Source organism: Hemiscyllium ocellatum, chromosome 1 (assembly GCF_020745735.1).
Source record: "Hemiscyllium ocellatum isolate sHemOce1 chromosome 1, sHemOce1.pat.X.cur, whole genome shotgun sequence".
Taxonomy (NCBI): Eukaryota; Metazoa; Chordata; class Chondrichthyes; order Orectolobiformes; family Hemiscylliidae; genus Hemiscyllium; species Hemiscyllium ocellatum.
Window position 1 is genome coordinate 41,616,013 of NC_083401.1, and position 17,642 is coordinate 41,633,654.

General features: G+C 42.0%; 1 protein-coding gene across 1 annotated transcript in view; it reads right to left on the reverse strand.

Annotated features, from left to right (window-relative positions):
- Positions 1-16,245, reverse strand: part of cfap53 (cilia and flagella associated protein 53) — a 41,350-nt gene extending 25,105 nt beyond the window's left edge. Inside the window, exons 1-2 of the mRNA XM_060828970.1 lie at positions 16,126-16,245; positions 7,073-7,246 (exon numbers count right to left, since the gene is read on the reverse strand). Coding sequence (XP_060684953.1) covers positions 7,073-7,246; positions 16,126-16,208 — 257 coding nt within the window. The 5' untranslated portion in view covers positions 16,209-16,245. The remainder of the gene's footprint in view (positions 1-7,072; positions 7,247-16,125) is intronic.
- Positions 16,246-17,642: the final 1,397 nt, after the last annotated feature.

A 17,642-nucleotide genomic window follows, 5' to 3' on the forward strand; every position in this document is an offset into this window, starting at 1 on the left:
GCTGCCAGCCATCTTATGCAGAAGCCCTGTCTCCAGCCATGAATGCTTCACAAAGTGTTCACATTAGTGTGCTGTGTTCCCAGTCAACGTCTGTGATGGCAGGGTAAAGTAATGTCTGAAAAATCTGCTATATGAGTTCAAGTTCCTCTATGTCAATCTAAGAATTCAATTTTGTTTTAAAAATCTAGACATGCATCAATAAGAGTGACAATGAAGTTGCTGGTTTGTCATAAAAAAATCTTACAAAGTAGAATTTTTATTTGGGTGGTAACGTAAATTTGTCGTTATCCAACTGACCTGATATATAGTTCCACTCAAAGTAAAAAGTGCAATCATTTTGTACTACTACTAAACTAGAAAGATTGAGGTTCACAGGAGGAGGTGTTAGCAAGTCTGGAAAGTGTGAAAATAGATAAATTCCCATGGACCTTATTGAATTTATCCTAGGATTTTCTGGGAAGCCAGGGAGGAGATTGCAGAGCCTTTGGCTTTGATCTTTATGTCGTCATTGTCAACAGGAATCGTGCCAGAAGGCTGGAGGATAGCAAATGTTGTTTCCTTGTTCATGAAGGGGAGTAGAGACCCTGGTAATTCTAGACCAGTGAGCCTTACTATGGTTGTGGGTAAGGTTGGAAAAGATTCTAAGAAATAGGATTTATAATCATCTGGAAAGGAATAAGTTGATTTGGGATAGTCAACACGGTTTTGTGAAGGGTAGTTAGTGCCTTACAAATCTTATGGAGTTCTTTGAGAAGGTAATGAGGGTAAAGCGGTTGATGTGGTGTGTATGGATTTTAGTAGGCTATTTGTTAAGGTTCCCCATAGCAGGCTATTGCACAAGGGCTCCTGCCTAAAATGTTGATTTTCCTGCTTCTCCGATACTGCCGGACCTGTTGTGCTTTTCCAGCACCACTCTAATCTTGACTCTATTGCATAAAATGCCGAGGCATGGGATTGAGGGTGATTTAGTGTTTTGTATCAGAAATTGGCTAGCTGAAAGAAGACAGAGGGTGGTAGTTGATGGGAAATGTTCATCCTGGAGTTCAGTTTCTAGTGGTATACTGCAAGGATCTGTTTTGGGGCCACTGCTGTTTGTCATTTTCATAAATGACCTACATGAGAACATACAGCGGCACGGTGGCACAGTGGTTAGCACTGCCGCCTCACAGCGCCAGAGACCCAGGTTCAATTCCCGACTCAGGCAACTGACTGTGAGTTTGCACTTTCTCCCCGTGTCTGAGTGGGTGTGCTCCGGTTTCCTCCCACAGTCCAAAGATGTGTGGGTCAGGTGAATTGGCCATGCTAAATTGCCCGTAGTGTTAGGTTAGGGGTATGGGTGGGTTGCGCTTCGGCGGGTTGGTGTGGACTTGTTGGGCCGAAGGGCCTGTTTCCACATTGTAAGTAATCTAATCTATAGAAGGATGGGTTAGTAAATTTGTGGATGACACTAAGGTTGGTAGAGTTGTGGAAAGTGCTGAAGAATGTTGTAGGTTACAGAAGGACATAGATAAGTGCAGAGCTGCACTGAGAGGTGGCAAATGGAGTTTAATGCAGAAAAGTGTGAGGTGATTCATTTTGGAAGGAGTAACAGGAATGCAAAGTGCTAAGGTAAGATGGTAAGATTCTTGGTAGCGTAGATGAGCAGAGAGATCTCAGTGTCTATGTACATTGATCCCTGAAAGTTACCACCCAGGTGGATAGGGTTGTTAAGGAGGCATATGGCGTGTTAGCTTTTATGAGTAGAGAAATTCAGTTTAGGAGCCATGAGGCCACACTTGGAGTATTGTGTAAAGTTCTGGTTGCTGCATTATAGGAACCATGAGGTCATGCTGCAGCTGTACAAAACTCTGATGCGCTTGGAGTATTGCGTATAGTTCTCGTCACCGCATTATACGAAGGATAGAGTCAATGTTACCTGGTATGGAGGGAAGATTTTATGAGGAAAGGCTGAGGGACTTGAGGCTTTTTCGTTAGACAGAAGATTGAGAGGTGACTTAATTAAGACATAGAAGATAATCAGAGGGTTAGATAGGTGGACAGTGAGAGCCTTTTTCCTCGGATGGTGACAGCTGGCATGAGGGTATAGATTTAAATTTAGGGATGATAGATATTGGACAGGTGACAGAGGTAGTTTCTTTACTCAGAGAGTAGTAGGGGCGTGGAACACACTGCCTGCAACAGTAGTAGTCTAGTAAGGTGGGGGCGCGGAGATCTAGGGAGATAGTGAGGGAAGAGATCATTCTGAGACTGGTACAATTGGGGAAAAGGTGAAAGACAAGCAGTCAGGACAGGCAGGAACAAAGCAAAGAACAAGGTAGGACTGATAAATTAAACTGCATTTATTTCAATGCAAGAGGCCTAACAGGGAAGGCAGATGAACTCAGGGCATGGTTAGGAACATGGGACTGGGATATCATAGCTATTACAGAACTTGGCTCAGGGATGGACAGGACTGGCAGCTTAATGATCCAGGATACAAATGCTATCGAAAGAAAGGGGGGCACAAGAGGAGGGGGAGAGGCGTTTTTTAAAAGGGATAACATTTTGGCTATATGTAGGGAGGATATTCCTGAGAATACATCCAGGGAAATTATTTGGGTGGAACTGAGAAATAAGAAAGGGATGATCACCTTATTGGGATTATACTACAGACACCTCAGTAGTCAGCAGGAAATTGAGAAACAAATTTGTGGGGAGGTCCTAAGAATAATTAGGTGGTTATGGTAGGAGATTTCAACTTTCTAAACATAGACTGGGACTGTCATAGTATTAAGGGTTTAGATGGAGAGGAATTTGTTAGGTGTGTACAAGAAAATTTTCTGATTCAGTATGTACAAAGGGTGCAAGACTTGACCTACTCTTGGGAAATAAGGCAGGGCAAGTGACTGAAGTGTCAGTGGAAGAGCACTTTCGGGCCAGCGTCCATATTGTGTTAGTGATGGAAAAGGATAGACAGGATCTAAGAGTTAAAGTTCTAAATTGGAGGAAGGCCAATTTTGACAATATTAGGCAAGAACTTTCAAAAGTTGATTGGGGGTTGATGTTGGCAGGTAAAGGGACGGCTGAAAAATGGGAAGCCTTCAAAAGCAAGATAACGAGAGTTCAGAAACAATATGTTACTGTTAGAATAAAAGGCAAGGCTGGTGGTTTAGGGAATGATGGATGACTGGAGAAATTAAGGTTTTGGTCAAGAAAAAGAAGGAAGCACATGTTATGGTCGACTGCTTAGCAAAGTTAGATCACATGGAATACAGGGAGAAATAGCCATTTTGATACAGAACTGGCTCAAATGTAGAAGGCAGAGAGTTGGGGTGGAGGGTTGCTTTTCAGACTGGAGGCCTGTGACCAGTGGAGTGCCACAAGTCTCGGTGCTGGGTCAACTGGTTTTTGTCATTTACATAAATGACTTGGATGTGAACATAGATAGTAAGTATGCAGATGACACCAAAATTGGAGGTATAGTGGACAGTGAAGAAGCTTACCTCAGAGTACATTGGGATCTTGATCAGACGGTCCAATAGGGTGAGGAGAAGCAGATGGAGCTTAATGTACATAAATGTGAGGTGCTGCATTTTGGTAGGGCAAATCAGGGCAGAACTTATACACTTAATGGTAAGATCCTGGGGAGTGCTGCTGGACAAAGAGACCTTGGAGTGCAGGTTCATAGTTCCTTGAAAATAGAGTCGCAGGTAGATAGAATAGTGAAGAAGGCATTTAGTATAAGAGTTCGGAGGTCACTGTGCGGCCATACAGGACATTGGTTAAGCTACTTTTAGAATAGTGTGCACAATTCTGCTCTTCCTCCTACAGGAAGGATGTTGCCAAGGTTGGAGGGTTTGAGCTATAGGGAGAGGCTAAATAGGCTGGGGCTATTTTCCATGGAGTCTCAGAAGCTGAGGGGTGACCTTATAGGTTTATAAAATCATGACAGGCATGAATAGGGTAAATAGACAAGGTATTTTCCCTGAGTTGGGGGAGTCTGGAACAAGAAGATACAGGTTTAGGGTGAGAGGGGGAAGATTTAAAAGAGACTTCAGGTGCAACTTTTTCACGCAAAGGGTGGTGTGTGTGTATGGAATAAGCTGCTAGAGGAGGTGGTGGAGGCTGGTACAATTACAACATTTAAAAGGCATCTGGATGGGTACATGAATAGGTAGGGTTTAGAGGCATATTGGTGAACTGCTGGCAAAAGGGACGACATTAGTTCGGATATCTGGTCAGCATGCATGAGTTGGACTGAAAGGTCTGTTTCTGTGCTGTTCATTTTTATGCCTCCCTGACTCTACCTCTTCAAAGAACTCCAATAAATTAATGTATTATTGATAAAGGGGAACCAATGGATGTATTTACATTTCCAGAAAAAATGTAATGAAGTGCCATATCAAAGATTACTGCGGAAAATACAAGCTCATGGTCTGGGGAGCATCCTTGGTTAAAGGAACAGAAGCTATGGTTGCTGATGACACAAAGACAGAGAAATTGTGAAGAGGACATAACAAAGGGACAAAAAGACACAGATATGTTAAGTGAGTGATAAAAATCTGGAAAAAGGAATATATTGTGGGAAAGTGTAAAAATGCCCATTTTGGCAAGAATACTAAAAAAGAAACACATTATTCTAAATGGTGAGAGATTACAGAGTTCTGAAATGCAGAGGATTCTTGGTGTACAAACATTAGTACATAGATACAGCATGTAATAAGGAAAGTCTGTAGAATGCTTTCATTTATAGTGAGATAAAGTGAATACTAAAGTAGGGAGGTTTTCCTTGATTTATACAGGGCATTGGTGAAATACCTGGAGTACTGTGCACAGAATTGGTTACCTTATTGTGGCATAGAAGTGGGTGCGGGTGAGAGATGGTATGAAGGGTGAGGGATGGGAACTAATTTAACAAAAATGTAGCAAAATACCTGGAATGAAGTGCCAAAGAACTGATGTGCACCTTATAAACAGACCACAAAAGACACTTGGCAGCCCCTATGCTTGTTTCTGATGTCTTGGGGCAGCAGGCCCAACTCTATTCAACACCCTTATCTGCTCGCACACCAGTTAGCAGAGTTTCTCTCAATGCAACACAACAAGCAGGGAAATTTCCAATTTCTGCTACGCGACTGAGAAGTGAAAATCCTGGCCTTTGCATCTCTTCCTTTGGCCAGTAAAGTATCCAGCATACACTCAAGTACTGACAGGAATGTTGGTGCTCTAGACACAAGTGACATGCCACATATTAAAATTAAGTATGTAAATCTTTAGGTAAATGGCTTAAAATAGTGAATCTAAAAGCAGAGAATCATAGACCTACATGGAAACAGACCCTTCAGTCCAACTCTTCCATGCTGACCGGATATCCTAAATTAATTTGGTTTCATTTTCCAGCACTTGTTCCTTATCCCTCTAAACCCTTCCTATTCATGTGCCCATCTAGATGCCTTTTAAGTGTTGTAATTGTATCAGCCTCCAACCACTTCCTCTGGCAGCTCATTCCATACCTGCACCACCCTCTGCATGAAAAAGTTGCACCTTTGGTCCCTATTAAACCTTCCACCTTTCACCCTAAACCTATGCCCTCTAGTTTTGGACACCCCTATCTTCAGTAAAAGAACTGAGCTATTTACCCTGTTTATGCCCCTCATAATTTTATTAACCTCTATAGGGTCACCCCTCAGCCTCCTATGCTCTGGAAAATCGCCACAGCCCATTCAGCCTCTCCCTACAGCTCAAACCCTCCAACCATGGCAACATCCTTCTAAATCTTTTCTGAACCCTTTCAAGTTTCACAACATTCGTCCTGTAGCAGGGAGACCAGAATTGAATGCAGTATTTCCGAAGGACTTATACACTTAATGGCATGGTCCTGGGGAGTATTGGCCAGAGCACTGACTATAGGAGTTGAGAAGTCATGTTGCAGCTGTGCAGAACATTGGTGAGGCCACCTTTGGAATATTGTGTGCAATTCTGGTCTCCCTCCTATCAGAAGGATGTTGTGAAACTTGAGAGGGTTCATAAAACATTTACAAGGATGTTGCCAAGGGTTGGAGGATTTGAGTTATAGGGTCAGGCCGAATAGGCTGAATCGTCGGAGGCTGTGGGGTGACCTTATAGAGGTTCATAAAAATGTAAGGGGCATGGATAGGTGAAATAGACTTGTCCTTTTCCCTGGGAAGAGGGAGCCCAAAACTAGAGGGGATAGATTTAGGATGAGAGGGTAGTTTTTTAAAAGAGACCTGAGGGACATTATTTTCACACAGAGATTGGTGTGTGTACGGAATGCACTGCCAGAGGCATTTGAAAGGCATCTGGGTGGGTATATGAATAGGAAGGGTTTAGAGGGATATGGGCCAAGTGCTGGCAAATAGGACTAGATTAGTTTAGAACATCTGGTCAGTCTGGACGAGTTGGACTGAAAGGTCTGTTTTCGTGTGATATATCTCTAATGACGCTGTGACTTTAAATAGCCTAACCAATGTCCCGTGCAGCTGCAACATGATCTGCCAACTCCTATACACAACACACTGACCAATAAAGGAAAGCATACCAAATGCCTTCTTCACTATCCTGTTTACCTGTGACTCCAAGAAACCTGTACTCCAAGGTCTCTTTGTTCAGCAAACCTCCCCAGGACCTTGCCAGTAAGTGTATAAATCCTGCCTTAATTTGTCTTTCCAAAATGAAGCATTTCACATTTATCGAAATTAAACTCCATCTGTCACTCCTTGGCCCATTGACCCATCTGATCAAGGTTCTGTTGTACTCTGAGGTCACCCTCTTCGCTGTCCAGTACACCTCCAATTTTGGTGTCATCTGCTGACTGCCTAATCATACCTTCTATGTTCTAAAGGAGAGATTAGATGTGTCACTGCAGTATCCCATCATTAGAAACTCTCAGTTGCATTATTAATACCAATGAACTCCATGATTTATTCTGAATTTTAGCATTCTCATTTATCCCATTCTCTTCATTTCATTGTGTTTTAATTGGATTTTCAAGTTTGCACAAAAGCTGGATTTCCTAATAAAAATCATGGATAAATTGCTCAATTCCAGAGTTTAGACCAGTATAAAAAGTTACCTGAATTGTTGATCAAGTTTTTCTGCAACCAACTTTTGTCGTTCTTGCTCCCGTTTTATCTTCAAGTCTTTTACGTGCTGTCTCATTTTTGCCTGTCGCTCCAAAGGTGTTTCTCCCAAAAGTGACAGTTGGTTCATGTAATCCTTTTCTTCGGCTTCCAGAAGATCTCGTAGCCTAAATGATCAAAAAACTTACACTTAAAGGACTTTAAAGGGCTGATTGGCCTTTCGAAATGCTATCGAAAACAGGTTTCATGAATAGAAATTTGTATCCATTGTAGAAGAGCTTTACACCACATACAGTATGCCAATGATAATTTAAAGCAGTTATGCATAAACAAGTGCAAGTTGATCTACGTAACTTAACCTTAAACAATTTTGACTAAATCAAAGAAAATGATTCAAAACTCGTCAAAATCATGGGTCAAATTGAGAATTTTCAAGGTGATGAGCTGATGGAGATTAGGAAGACAATTCCAATGCCCCTGAATTACAAGCAGTTGGAGCTCATAGAGAAAAAGATAAATGCGAGGTGCTGCATTTTGGGAAAGCAAATTTTTGCAGGACTCACACACTTAATGGTAAGGTCCTGGAGAGTGTTGCTGAACAAAGAGACCGTGGAGTGCAGCTTCAGAGCTCCTTGAAAGTGGAGTCACAGGTCGATAGGATAGTGAAGAAGGCGTTTGGTATGCTTTCCTTTATTGGCCAGACTACTGCGTATAGGAGTTGGGAGATCATATTGCGGCTGTACAGGACATTGGCTAGGCCACTGTTAGAATACTGCGTGCAATTCTAGTCTCCTTCCTGTCGGAAAGATGTTATCATAGAGTCATAGAGCTGTCCAGCATGGAAACAGATCCTTCGGTCCAACCCGTCCATGCCGACCAGATATCCCAACCCAATCTAGTCCCACCTGCCAGCACCCGGCCCATATCCCTCCAAACCCTTCCTATTCATATACCCAACCAAATGCCTCTTAAATGTTGCAATTGTACCAGCCTCCACCACATCTTCTGGCAGCTCATTCCATACACTCACCACCCTATGCTTGAAAAAGTTGCCCCTGAGGTCTCTTTTATATCTTTCCCCTCTCACTCTAAGCCTATGCCCTCTAGTTCTGGACTCGTCGACCACAGAGAAAAGACTTTGTCTATTTATCCTATCCATGCCCCTCATAATTTGTAAACCTCTATAAGGTCACACCTCAGCTTCCGATGCGCCAGGGAAAACAGCCCCAGCCTGTTCAGCCTCTCCCCATAGCTCAGATCGTCTAACCCTGGCAACATCCTTCTAAATCGTTTCTGAACCCTTTCAAGTTTCACAACATCTTTCCGATAGCAAGGAGACCAGAATTACATGGGATATTCCAACAGTGGCCTAACAAATGTCCTGTACAGCCGCAACATGACCTCCCAACTCCTGTACTCAATGCTCTGACCAATAAAGGAAAGCACACCAAATGCCTTCTTCACTATGCTATCTATCTGCAACTCCACTTTCAAGGAGCTATGAACCTGCACTCCAGCGTCTCTTTGTTCAGCAACACTCCCTAGGATCTTACCATTAAGTGTATAAGTCCTGCTAAGATTTGCTTTCCCAAAATGCAGCACCTCACATTTATCTGAATTAAACTCCATCTGCCACTTCTCAGCCCATTGGCCCATCTGGTCCAGATCCTGTTGTAATCTGAGGTAACCCTCTTCGCTGTCCACTACACCTCCAATTTTGGTGTCATCTACAATCTTACTAACTGTACCTCTTATGCTTGCATCCAAATCATTTATGAAAATGACAAAGAGTAGAGGGCCCAGCATCGATCCTTGTGGCACTCCACTGGTCACAGGCCTCCAGTCTGAAAAACAACTCTCCATCACCACCCTCTGTCTTCTACCTTTGAGCCAGTTCTGTATCCAAATGGCTCCATGAGGTCTAACCTTGCTAATCGGTCTCCCATGGGAACCTTGTCGAATGCCTTACTGAAGTCCATATAGATCACATCTACTACTCTGCCCTCATCAATCTTCTTTGTTACTTCTTCAAAAAACGCAATCAAGTTGGTGGATTTAAGCTATCTGAAAAGGCTGAACAGGCTGGGGCTGTTTTCCCTGGAGCATCGGAGGCTGAGGGGTGACCTTATATAGAGTTTACAAAATCATGAGGGGCATGGACAGGCTAAATAGATAAAGTCTTTTCCCTGGAGTCCAGAACTAGAAGGCAAAGGCTTAGGGTGAGAGGGAAAAGATATAAAAGAGACTTAGGGGCAACTTTTTCACGCAGAGGGTGGTACTTGTATAGAATGAGCTGCCAGAGGAAGTGGTGGAGGCTTGTACAATTGCAACATTTAAAAGGCGTTTGGATGGGTATATGAATAGCATGGATGAATTGGACCGAAGGGTCTGTTTCTGTGCTGTACATCTCTATGACTTTATGACACTAAGACTGGAAGAGGAGGAATGGAAAGACAGGGAAGCTGGTAGGGACAGTCATCGAAATATTACAAAGTTAGAGGTGAACAGGGCCTTAGTTAAATCAGGGATGTAAATTTTATTTTGGAAGCATTTGGAACAAGGAATCACATTAAGTCAGCAAGGACAGGGGTGATAAGTATGGAAGAGGAGAATAGGCTATGAGCAGTAGAGTTTTGGATGGGCCACAGTTTACAGACAATGAAATATTGATGATTGGTCAGACAGCATGGGAGTCTCGGGTTGACAAAGACATGGATGCTGCCTGAACTGCTGTGCTCTTCCAGCACCACTAATCCAGAATCTGGTTTCCAGCATCTGCAGTCATTGTTTTTATCTTAAAGACATGTATAAGTCTTTCTGCAGAAAATGAGCTGAGGCAAAGTACAAGCTTTCACAGTGCTGCTCCTTCATCAGGTAGCTAGTCTGAAGATGAAGAATGCACCAAAAGCTTATACTTCTAGATAAACCTGTGGACTATAACCTGGTGTTGTGTGATTTTTAACTGTGAGGTGAAGTGGGTGAGCTTTAGATGAAGAGGATATGATCGGATGCTTAGCTTTAGAGTGAACAGGATTTCAAGACTGTAATAAATTCAGCTCAATATGAAACAATGGCACAGTGGAAGGATGGAACCAGTGTGAATTTTGATGTTCAGTTAAAGAAAATTATAGCTCATTTATGACTGGCTGTTAAGCAAGCAATCTGAAAACACAGAGGAAGTGGAAGTGAGAAGAGAAATAACAGGTAGAAGTGGGTGTTTTTGGCATACATGTGGAATCTAATCTCATGTTTGTATCTGATTCAATTTAAAAAAGGGAGTCTAAGATAGACCCTTGTACGAATAGTGATAGAGGTAATAGTAAAGGAAAACATTGTTGGAATGCTTTGGTTAAGGATGGATGGATAAGGTAGATTCTGGATCAGTGGTGCTGGAAGAGCACAGCAGTTCAGGCAGCATCCAAAATGCAGCGAAATCAATGTTTCGGGCAAAAGCCCTGATGAAGGGCTTTTGCCCGAAACGTTGATTTCGCTGCACTTTGGATGCTGCCTGAACTGCTGTGCTCTTCCAGCACCACTGATCCAGAATCTGGTTTCCAGCATCTGCAGTCATTGTTTTTACCTCCTGGATAAGGTAGAACCAAGTGATGATTGTTCTATTGAGTTGAACAACAGCTCCTGTATTTTTGACAGTAGCTGTTGGTAATAGGTTCATAGACCTTTGTTACACAGAAGGAGACCATTTGGCCGATCATGTCTGCTCTGGCCAACAAAGAACTGACCACACTGATTCCATTTTCCAGTTCATAGCTCATCCCTGGAAACCTTGGCAACATAACTGAACAATCTCCTCACTCTCCTCTTACTTTCCACCTCTTACCTTAAATCTATGCCTCCTGATTATTGACCACCCTACTATTAGAAGTACCTTCTTATCTGAAAAAAATCCACGAAGGACAGTATCCTATCACCAAGACACTCTTTATTTATGCATGCATAGAACATGACTGGCCCAGCTGGCACAGAGCCAGCTCCAAGAGTGAGCATAGCCCAACATGCTTGGTTATATCTGACAGCTAGGATTCCCTGATTAACAAGGTTAACAGTTCCAATCAAGGAACTAAGAGATCTACCTGGCTGACATAATTCCAATCATTACATTATCCACCCTATCTATCCCTTCATAATCTTCACACCTCTATCAGGTCCCCTCTCAACTGCTCCATGGAAAACAAGCCCAACCCAGCCAATCTTTCCTCATAGCTCAGACCCTCCAGGCAACGTTCTAGTAAATCTCCTCTGCACCAAACATTATGCAATTATAAGCTTCCTATAATGTGGTGACTAGAATTGCACACAATATTCCCAGTTGTGGCCCAACCAGCATTTTATATAATTTTAGCATAACTTCCTCGCTCTTGTATTCTGTGCCTCAGCTACCCAAGTATCCTATGATAACTGCAGGGATCTATGGCAATGAACACCAAATTTGCTTTGATTCGCAGTTTCCAGAGTTTTACTCTACCTCTCACAGAGTAATTTCTTTCCCTGTTATTCCTTGCAAAGTGCATTCCCTCATACTTTTTCCAGGTTGAATTCCATTTGTCAGTACACTGCCCAGCAGACCATTTCAGTGGTATATTCCTATAGATTGCCGCTCTCCCCCTCACTATGTACCAACCTATCAATTTTAATGTCTTCTGTGAATATCTTGATCAAACTCCCTACATTGCAGTGCAAATCATTAAATGTATAAATGGCATAACCAGCAAGGGCCCCAGCACCAAGCCCTGCAGATGCCTTTGTAAAACAGACCTCCAGTCACAGAAACATTCTCTAACAACACCCTCTGTTTCCTGCCTCTCAACCACTTTTGGATCCAATATACCATTTTGCTTTGGACCACATGGGCTCTTACGTTTTTGATCAGTCTGCAATGAAGATCTAATCAATGTTGTCCATGTTGATCACATCAAATGCATATTCTCACAAACACTCCTGATTACCAAAACTTTGATCATATTTGTAAATTAACTTCCCTTAACAAATCCTGGTTTATTATTCCTTAATCCATGTCTCTCCAAGTACAGTATTCAAATGACAATTAATTCACCCTATTTCATTCTCCATTGTTCCGTTTCTTTCTTAGTCTCATGAAGTGTTGGTCCCCACATTCATCGAGATTCATTTGCCCCACAGACCTTGCAATCAGCTTGCATAGCCAGAAATCTGTGGCTCAAATATTTTTCAAACTGATGGGGAATGAAAATTGCAATTCATAAGACAAATGACAAAGTACTCTGCCCCACAATTCTGGCCTAAAAGTGTCCATATCATACAAGGGATTAGATTTACCAACCAAATGCACTGCATTAGAATACGGAAAAGCTATGTTCATAGAATCTATTGTTCATAGAATAGGAAGCTATTAGCCACCAAACTGCTAACTCTTCAACTAATTGCAATTTCTATCATTATGTGAAAAAGATCAACTTTATTTTTATTCATTCATTAATAAGTGTGTGTCTAGCTACACTAGCATCTGTTGGCTAACCCTGAATTCGCTGGAAAAGATGGTAGTGAGCTGTTTTGTTGAACTGCTGTAGTTCTTAGATTTCAGGAGCAGCTCAACTGCAATTAGGAAGGGCATTCCAGATATAAATGTCCTCTTAGTGCATTTCTTCATCACTCACTTCATGCTGTGAAATATGGGTATGTACTTCTCTACTAAAATTAAAATGGTTGAGAAGAGAATTTTGTAAATGATCACTATTTTTCCAATATGGTCCAAACTCTCATATAATAAAGTCCTACTTTAAAATGTTTTGGCTACAGATTCATATTTTAAGGAGATTATTTTTATAAAATGATGTAAATTCCTGTAAAGAACCAAAATACTGTACATGTTGGAAATCTGAAGTAAAATAAAAAATGCTAGAAATACATGGGTAGGTAGGCAGGAGGTTGGAAGAACATAGCAAGCTAGGCAGTATTAGGAGGTGGAGAAGTCAACATTTTGGGTGTAACCCTTCTTCAGGGCTGCAAAAATACATGGGTAACATGGTGGCTCAGCGGTTGCACTGCTGCCTCATTGTGCCTGGGTTTGATTCCAGCCTTCAGCAGCTGTCTGTATGCAGTTTGCACATTCTCCTTGTGTCTGTGTGGGTTTCCCCAAGGATGCTCTGTTTTTCTTCCATAGTGCAAAGATGTGTAGCTTAGGTGTCTTGGCCAAGCTAAATTGCCCTAAAGTGTCTTCTCAAGGATGTGCAGGCTAGCTGAATTAGCAATGGGAAATGCACAGTAATGGGGTAGAGGGATGGGTCTGGGTGGGATACCTTTGGAGGATTGATGGGCCAAATTGTCTGCTCCTAAGCTGTACGGATTCTAAACTCAGCAGTTCTGATATCATTTTGGTCAGGTGATCCATGACCTCCTGGATTATTACAGATAGTGACATTGTCTCCCATGAGCATGGATAAAAGCTCAAAATGTGGAAGCCAAGTTTAAACCTAGCCAAGCTTTGCAATTTGCAAACTGTAGAGCTGGAACAGACATTATTCACGCAGCCAAACCTTGAATATGTAACTTCCCATCAAAACCTGACAGGCCTCGAACTGCCTGGCCTGGTGCTAATGGCCGCATTGTTTCAGAATGAAATGTGATTTACACATTCAGTGAACCTGCTTTGTGAGAAGAATATATGGATTTGATGCCACCAAGCTCAGTAGGAGGACACAGGCAGAGCATGACAAGGAAATATTTGACAATTGAAGGTTCAAAACCATTTTCTGAAAACTCCAAATATGGAAATTAGTCACTTCATTGGATCTTCATGCCCCCACCTGATACTAGTATTGGAAACAGGTCACAGAATCTTCAAGAACGGTGTGAAGAGGAGAATAAAAAGGGGCAACCTTGATTCCCAGCTGGCTTTTCTTTTGCATCTTCTTCAATGGCATCTCCAGATAGAACCTTCCACTGGCACAGCATTTCCAGTTCCTCATACCATGTGGTGAACATCAGACTGACCAGACCGAGAAGACCGCTTGGGTGAGAAGCAGCCCTAAACGAGAGATCCTGAAACATCAGCCAACCCTCAAAGACCAAGGAACAGCCTGTCTCATCCTTACTGAATGGGTATGACCGGTCTTTTCAAACAAACAGATCAAATACAGGGATAGGCACCTGTGGATAGGATGTAATGAATATTCATAACTGCAGTATATAGCTAGTGTAGATTTGAGACTATTCAATTTGACATTTAAGATTGTTTACTGAAGAGTCCTCTGAAGAGAATGATTGATTTTGATAGACATTATTTTTCCTTGATAAAATATTCAATAAGGTTGTGTTGAACAATCCCTTGACTCTTATCCCCTTTGCCTCTCTTACTGCGTAAAACGGGTTACTGCAAACTGATCAAGGTTAGTCAGTTAAAAATCACACAACACCAGGTTATAGTCCAACAGGTTTAATTGGAAGCACACTAGCTTTCGGAGCAACGCTCCTTCATCAGGTGACAGTGGAGAGATCAATCCTAAGACAGAATTTATCGCAAAAATTTAGTGTGATGTAACTGAATTTATACATTGAAAAATTAATTGTCTGTTAAGCCTTTCATCTGTTCAAATACAGTGATAATTTCACTTCTTTCATGTGTAAATCACAAAACCTTTTTTTAAAAAAGTTGCATTCTCAGGTTAGCTGTTAACAATGGTGATAGCTAGACAATATGTTAAAGATATTGGCCCCTTGTGTTCTCTGTCTATGCCCTGATGTTTAGATTGATTCTAATCTAAAAAGTGAGATAACGGAGTTTACATAAATTCATGCAGCTTTTGAGCTCAGAGTTCTACATGAATGCATGCAGTTTTTGAGCAAAGTACAATGTAACCCTGCAAGTACAAATTCACCCCACAAAATATGTGTGTGTGTGTGTGTGTGTGTGTGTGTGTGTGTAGGAATATCGGTGTGCGTGTATAGTGCAATGGTGGTCACCTGTAATGTGACATGAACCCAAGGTCCCGGTTGAGGCCCTCCCTATGGGTACCGAACTTAGCTATCAGCCTCTGCTCAGCCACTTTTCGCTGCTGCCTGTCCCAAAGTCCATCTTGGAGGGTGGTCACCCGAAGGTCTGAGGCTGAATGTCCTGGACCACTGAAGTGTTCCCCAACTGGGAGGGAACCCTCCCGTCTGTTGATTGTTGTGCGGTGCCCATTCATCCGTTGTCGTAGCCTTTGCTCGGTTTCCCCAACTCTGAGCTCAAAAACTGCATGAATTTATGTAAAACTCCGTTATCTCACGTTAGAATCAATCTAAACATCAGGGCATAGACAGAGAACACAGGGGGCCAATATCTTTAACATATTGTCTAGCTATCACCATTGTTAACAGCTAACCTGAAAATGCAACTTTTTTAAAAAAAGATTTTGTGATTTACACATGAAAGAAGTGAAATTCGAGCAGACGAAAGGCTTAACAGACAATCAATTTTTCAATGTATAATTTCAGTTACATCACACTGTAAATTTTTGCTATAAATTCTGTGTTAGAATTGAACCCTCCACTATCACCTGATGAAGGAGCGTCGCTCCAAAAGCTAGTGTGCTTCCAATTAAGTGTTGGACTATAACCTGGTGTTGTATGATTTTTAGCTGAAAATGTGTTGCTGGTCAAAGCACAGCAGGCCAGGCAGCATCTCAGGAATAGGGAATTCGACGTTGAGCATAAGCCCTTCATCAGGAATGCTCGAAACGTCAAATTCCCTATTCCTGAGATGCTGCCTGGCCTGCTGTGCTTTGACCAGCAACACATTTTCAGCTGTGATCTCCAGCATCTGCAGACCTCATTTTTTACTTGTATGATTTTTAACTTTGTACACCCCAGTCCAACACCAGCATCTCCAAATCAAGGTTAGTCAGGGTATATTTACCCACCTTTCACTCTGCAACACCATTTTTCAGGTTCATGACAGTTCATAATTTATCCATGTCTGCCTTTCTTGTGTATATAAATAAAAATTGTACTGTAACTCCATAGTTTAATTTTAACTTCAAAAACCATTCAGCACTGCCATAAACTTACTTACTTTATTCTCCTTTGTTCTATGCCATTTTCGTAAAACTCCATGGCCCTTTGAACCCTATACCTGATGTTGCCCTTCAATTGCATTTGTTCTTGTTCTAGTATAACACGATTCTGGGTTTCGTACTCTTTGTGGACTTTAACATAATTTGCATAAGTTTCAGCACGTAAATCCTGTTCAAGCTCCTTCACCAGATCTGCATTTGCGAAGTTACCTGCAGATTTTGCTAGCTGCAAAAAAAAATTGTAAGGGCATTTAAAAACATATCACAGGGTTACTTTTCATTATTTCAAACATCAAAAGAAAACAAAATTATAACTAAGGCATGCTTTTGAATTTACTCTATCTGCTTATTTCTGCATATTGCTGGTATATTATTAGATATACTACCACAATTTAAATTATATATTGTTTGCTATCCCAGATGAAAGCCGCCTTTACTACGTGTAATACAAGGATGACAACTAGTATGACTGCACAATGATTTTGGCACCAACAATCTAAAGGCCTAGACAGATGATCTTGAGTCAAAATCAAATTCCGTGAAGGAACTGGGGAGTTTTAATTTACTTGTTGAAATAAAGAGCTAGTCTCAGTAACCACTGCCCATGAAACTGTCAAACTACCCATTTGGTTCACTAACTTTAAAGAAGGAAATCTATCATCTTTGCCATGTCCAGCTGACATGAGATTAAATACTTTGAACAGTATTGCTGACTCTTCACTGCCCTCTGAAATAGCAAACCATTCAGTTATATCAATCTTCTAGACAAGGCTAAAGTAAGAACAGCATGCCTGACATTAACCCAGGCATCAGACATGACAAAGACACACAGGAGACAGACAGGACTGTAAATGCTGGAGATCAGAGTCAAAACGTGTGGCTCTGGAAAAGCACAGCAGGTCAGGAAGCATCCAAGGAGCAGGAGAGTTAACATTTTGGGCAAAGCCCTTCATCAGGAATGTGGTGGTGGTGGGAGAAGGGGGCTGAAAGATAAATAGGAGGGGGGGGGTGTGGGGAAGGTAGCTTGGAAGGCGATAGGTAGATGCAGGTCGGGGCTCGAAGAAGATGGACAGGTTGAACTGTCCTCCCTGTCCATCTTCTTTCCCACCTCTCCACCTTTCTCACCCTTTTCTCCAACCTATCACTATCACCTCCCCGATCCCCCCCCCCACCCCACCTGCAGCTACCTATCACCTTCCCAGCTACCTTTCCCGCTCTCCCCCCACAACAATCATGATGAAGGGCTTATGCGTGAAGCGTTGACTCTCCATTTGCCTGTCCTGCTGTGCTTTTGCAGTGCCACACTTTTCGACAAAGACCATAGGGTATGGTATAGCATGTAAAGTTCTTAGACAGGAGTTTGAAAACCACAACAGCAAGGAACTGAAGAGATTAGAGCTGCCAGCCTATCAGTTTCCAGCTCCATCCTTCACTTAGGCTATTAAAGATGATGCAAGGATACCCACCTGCACTAGACAAGTAGCTATCACAACTTGGTAAAAATCTATAGATGACA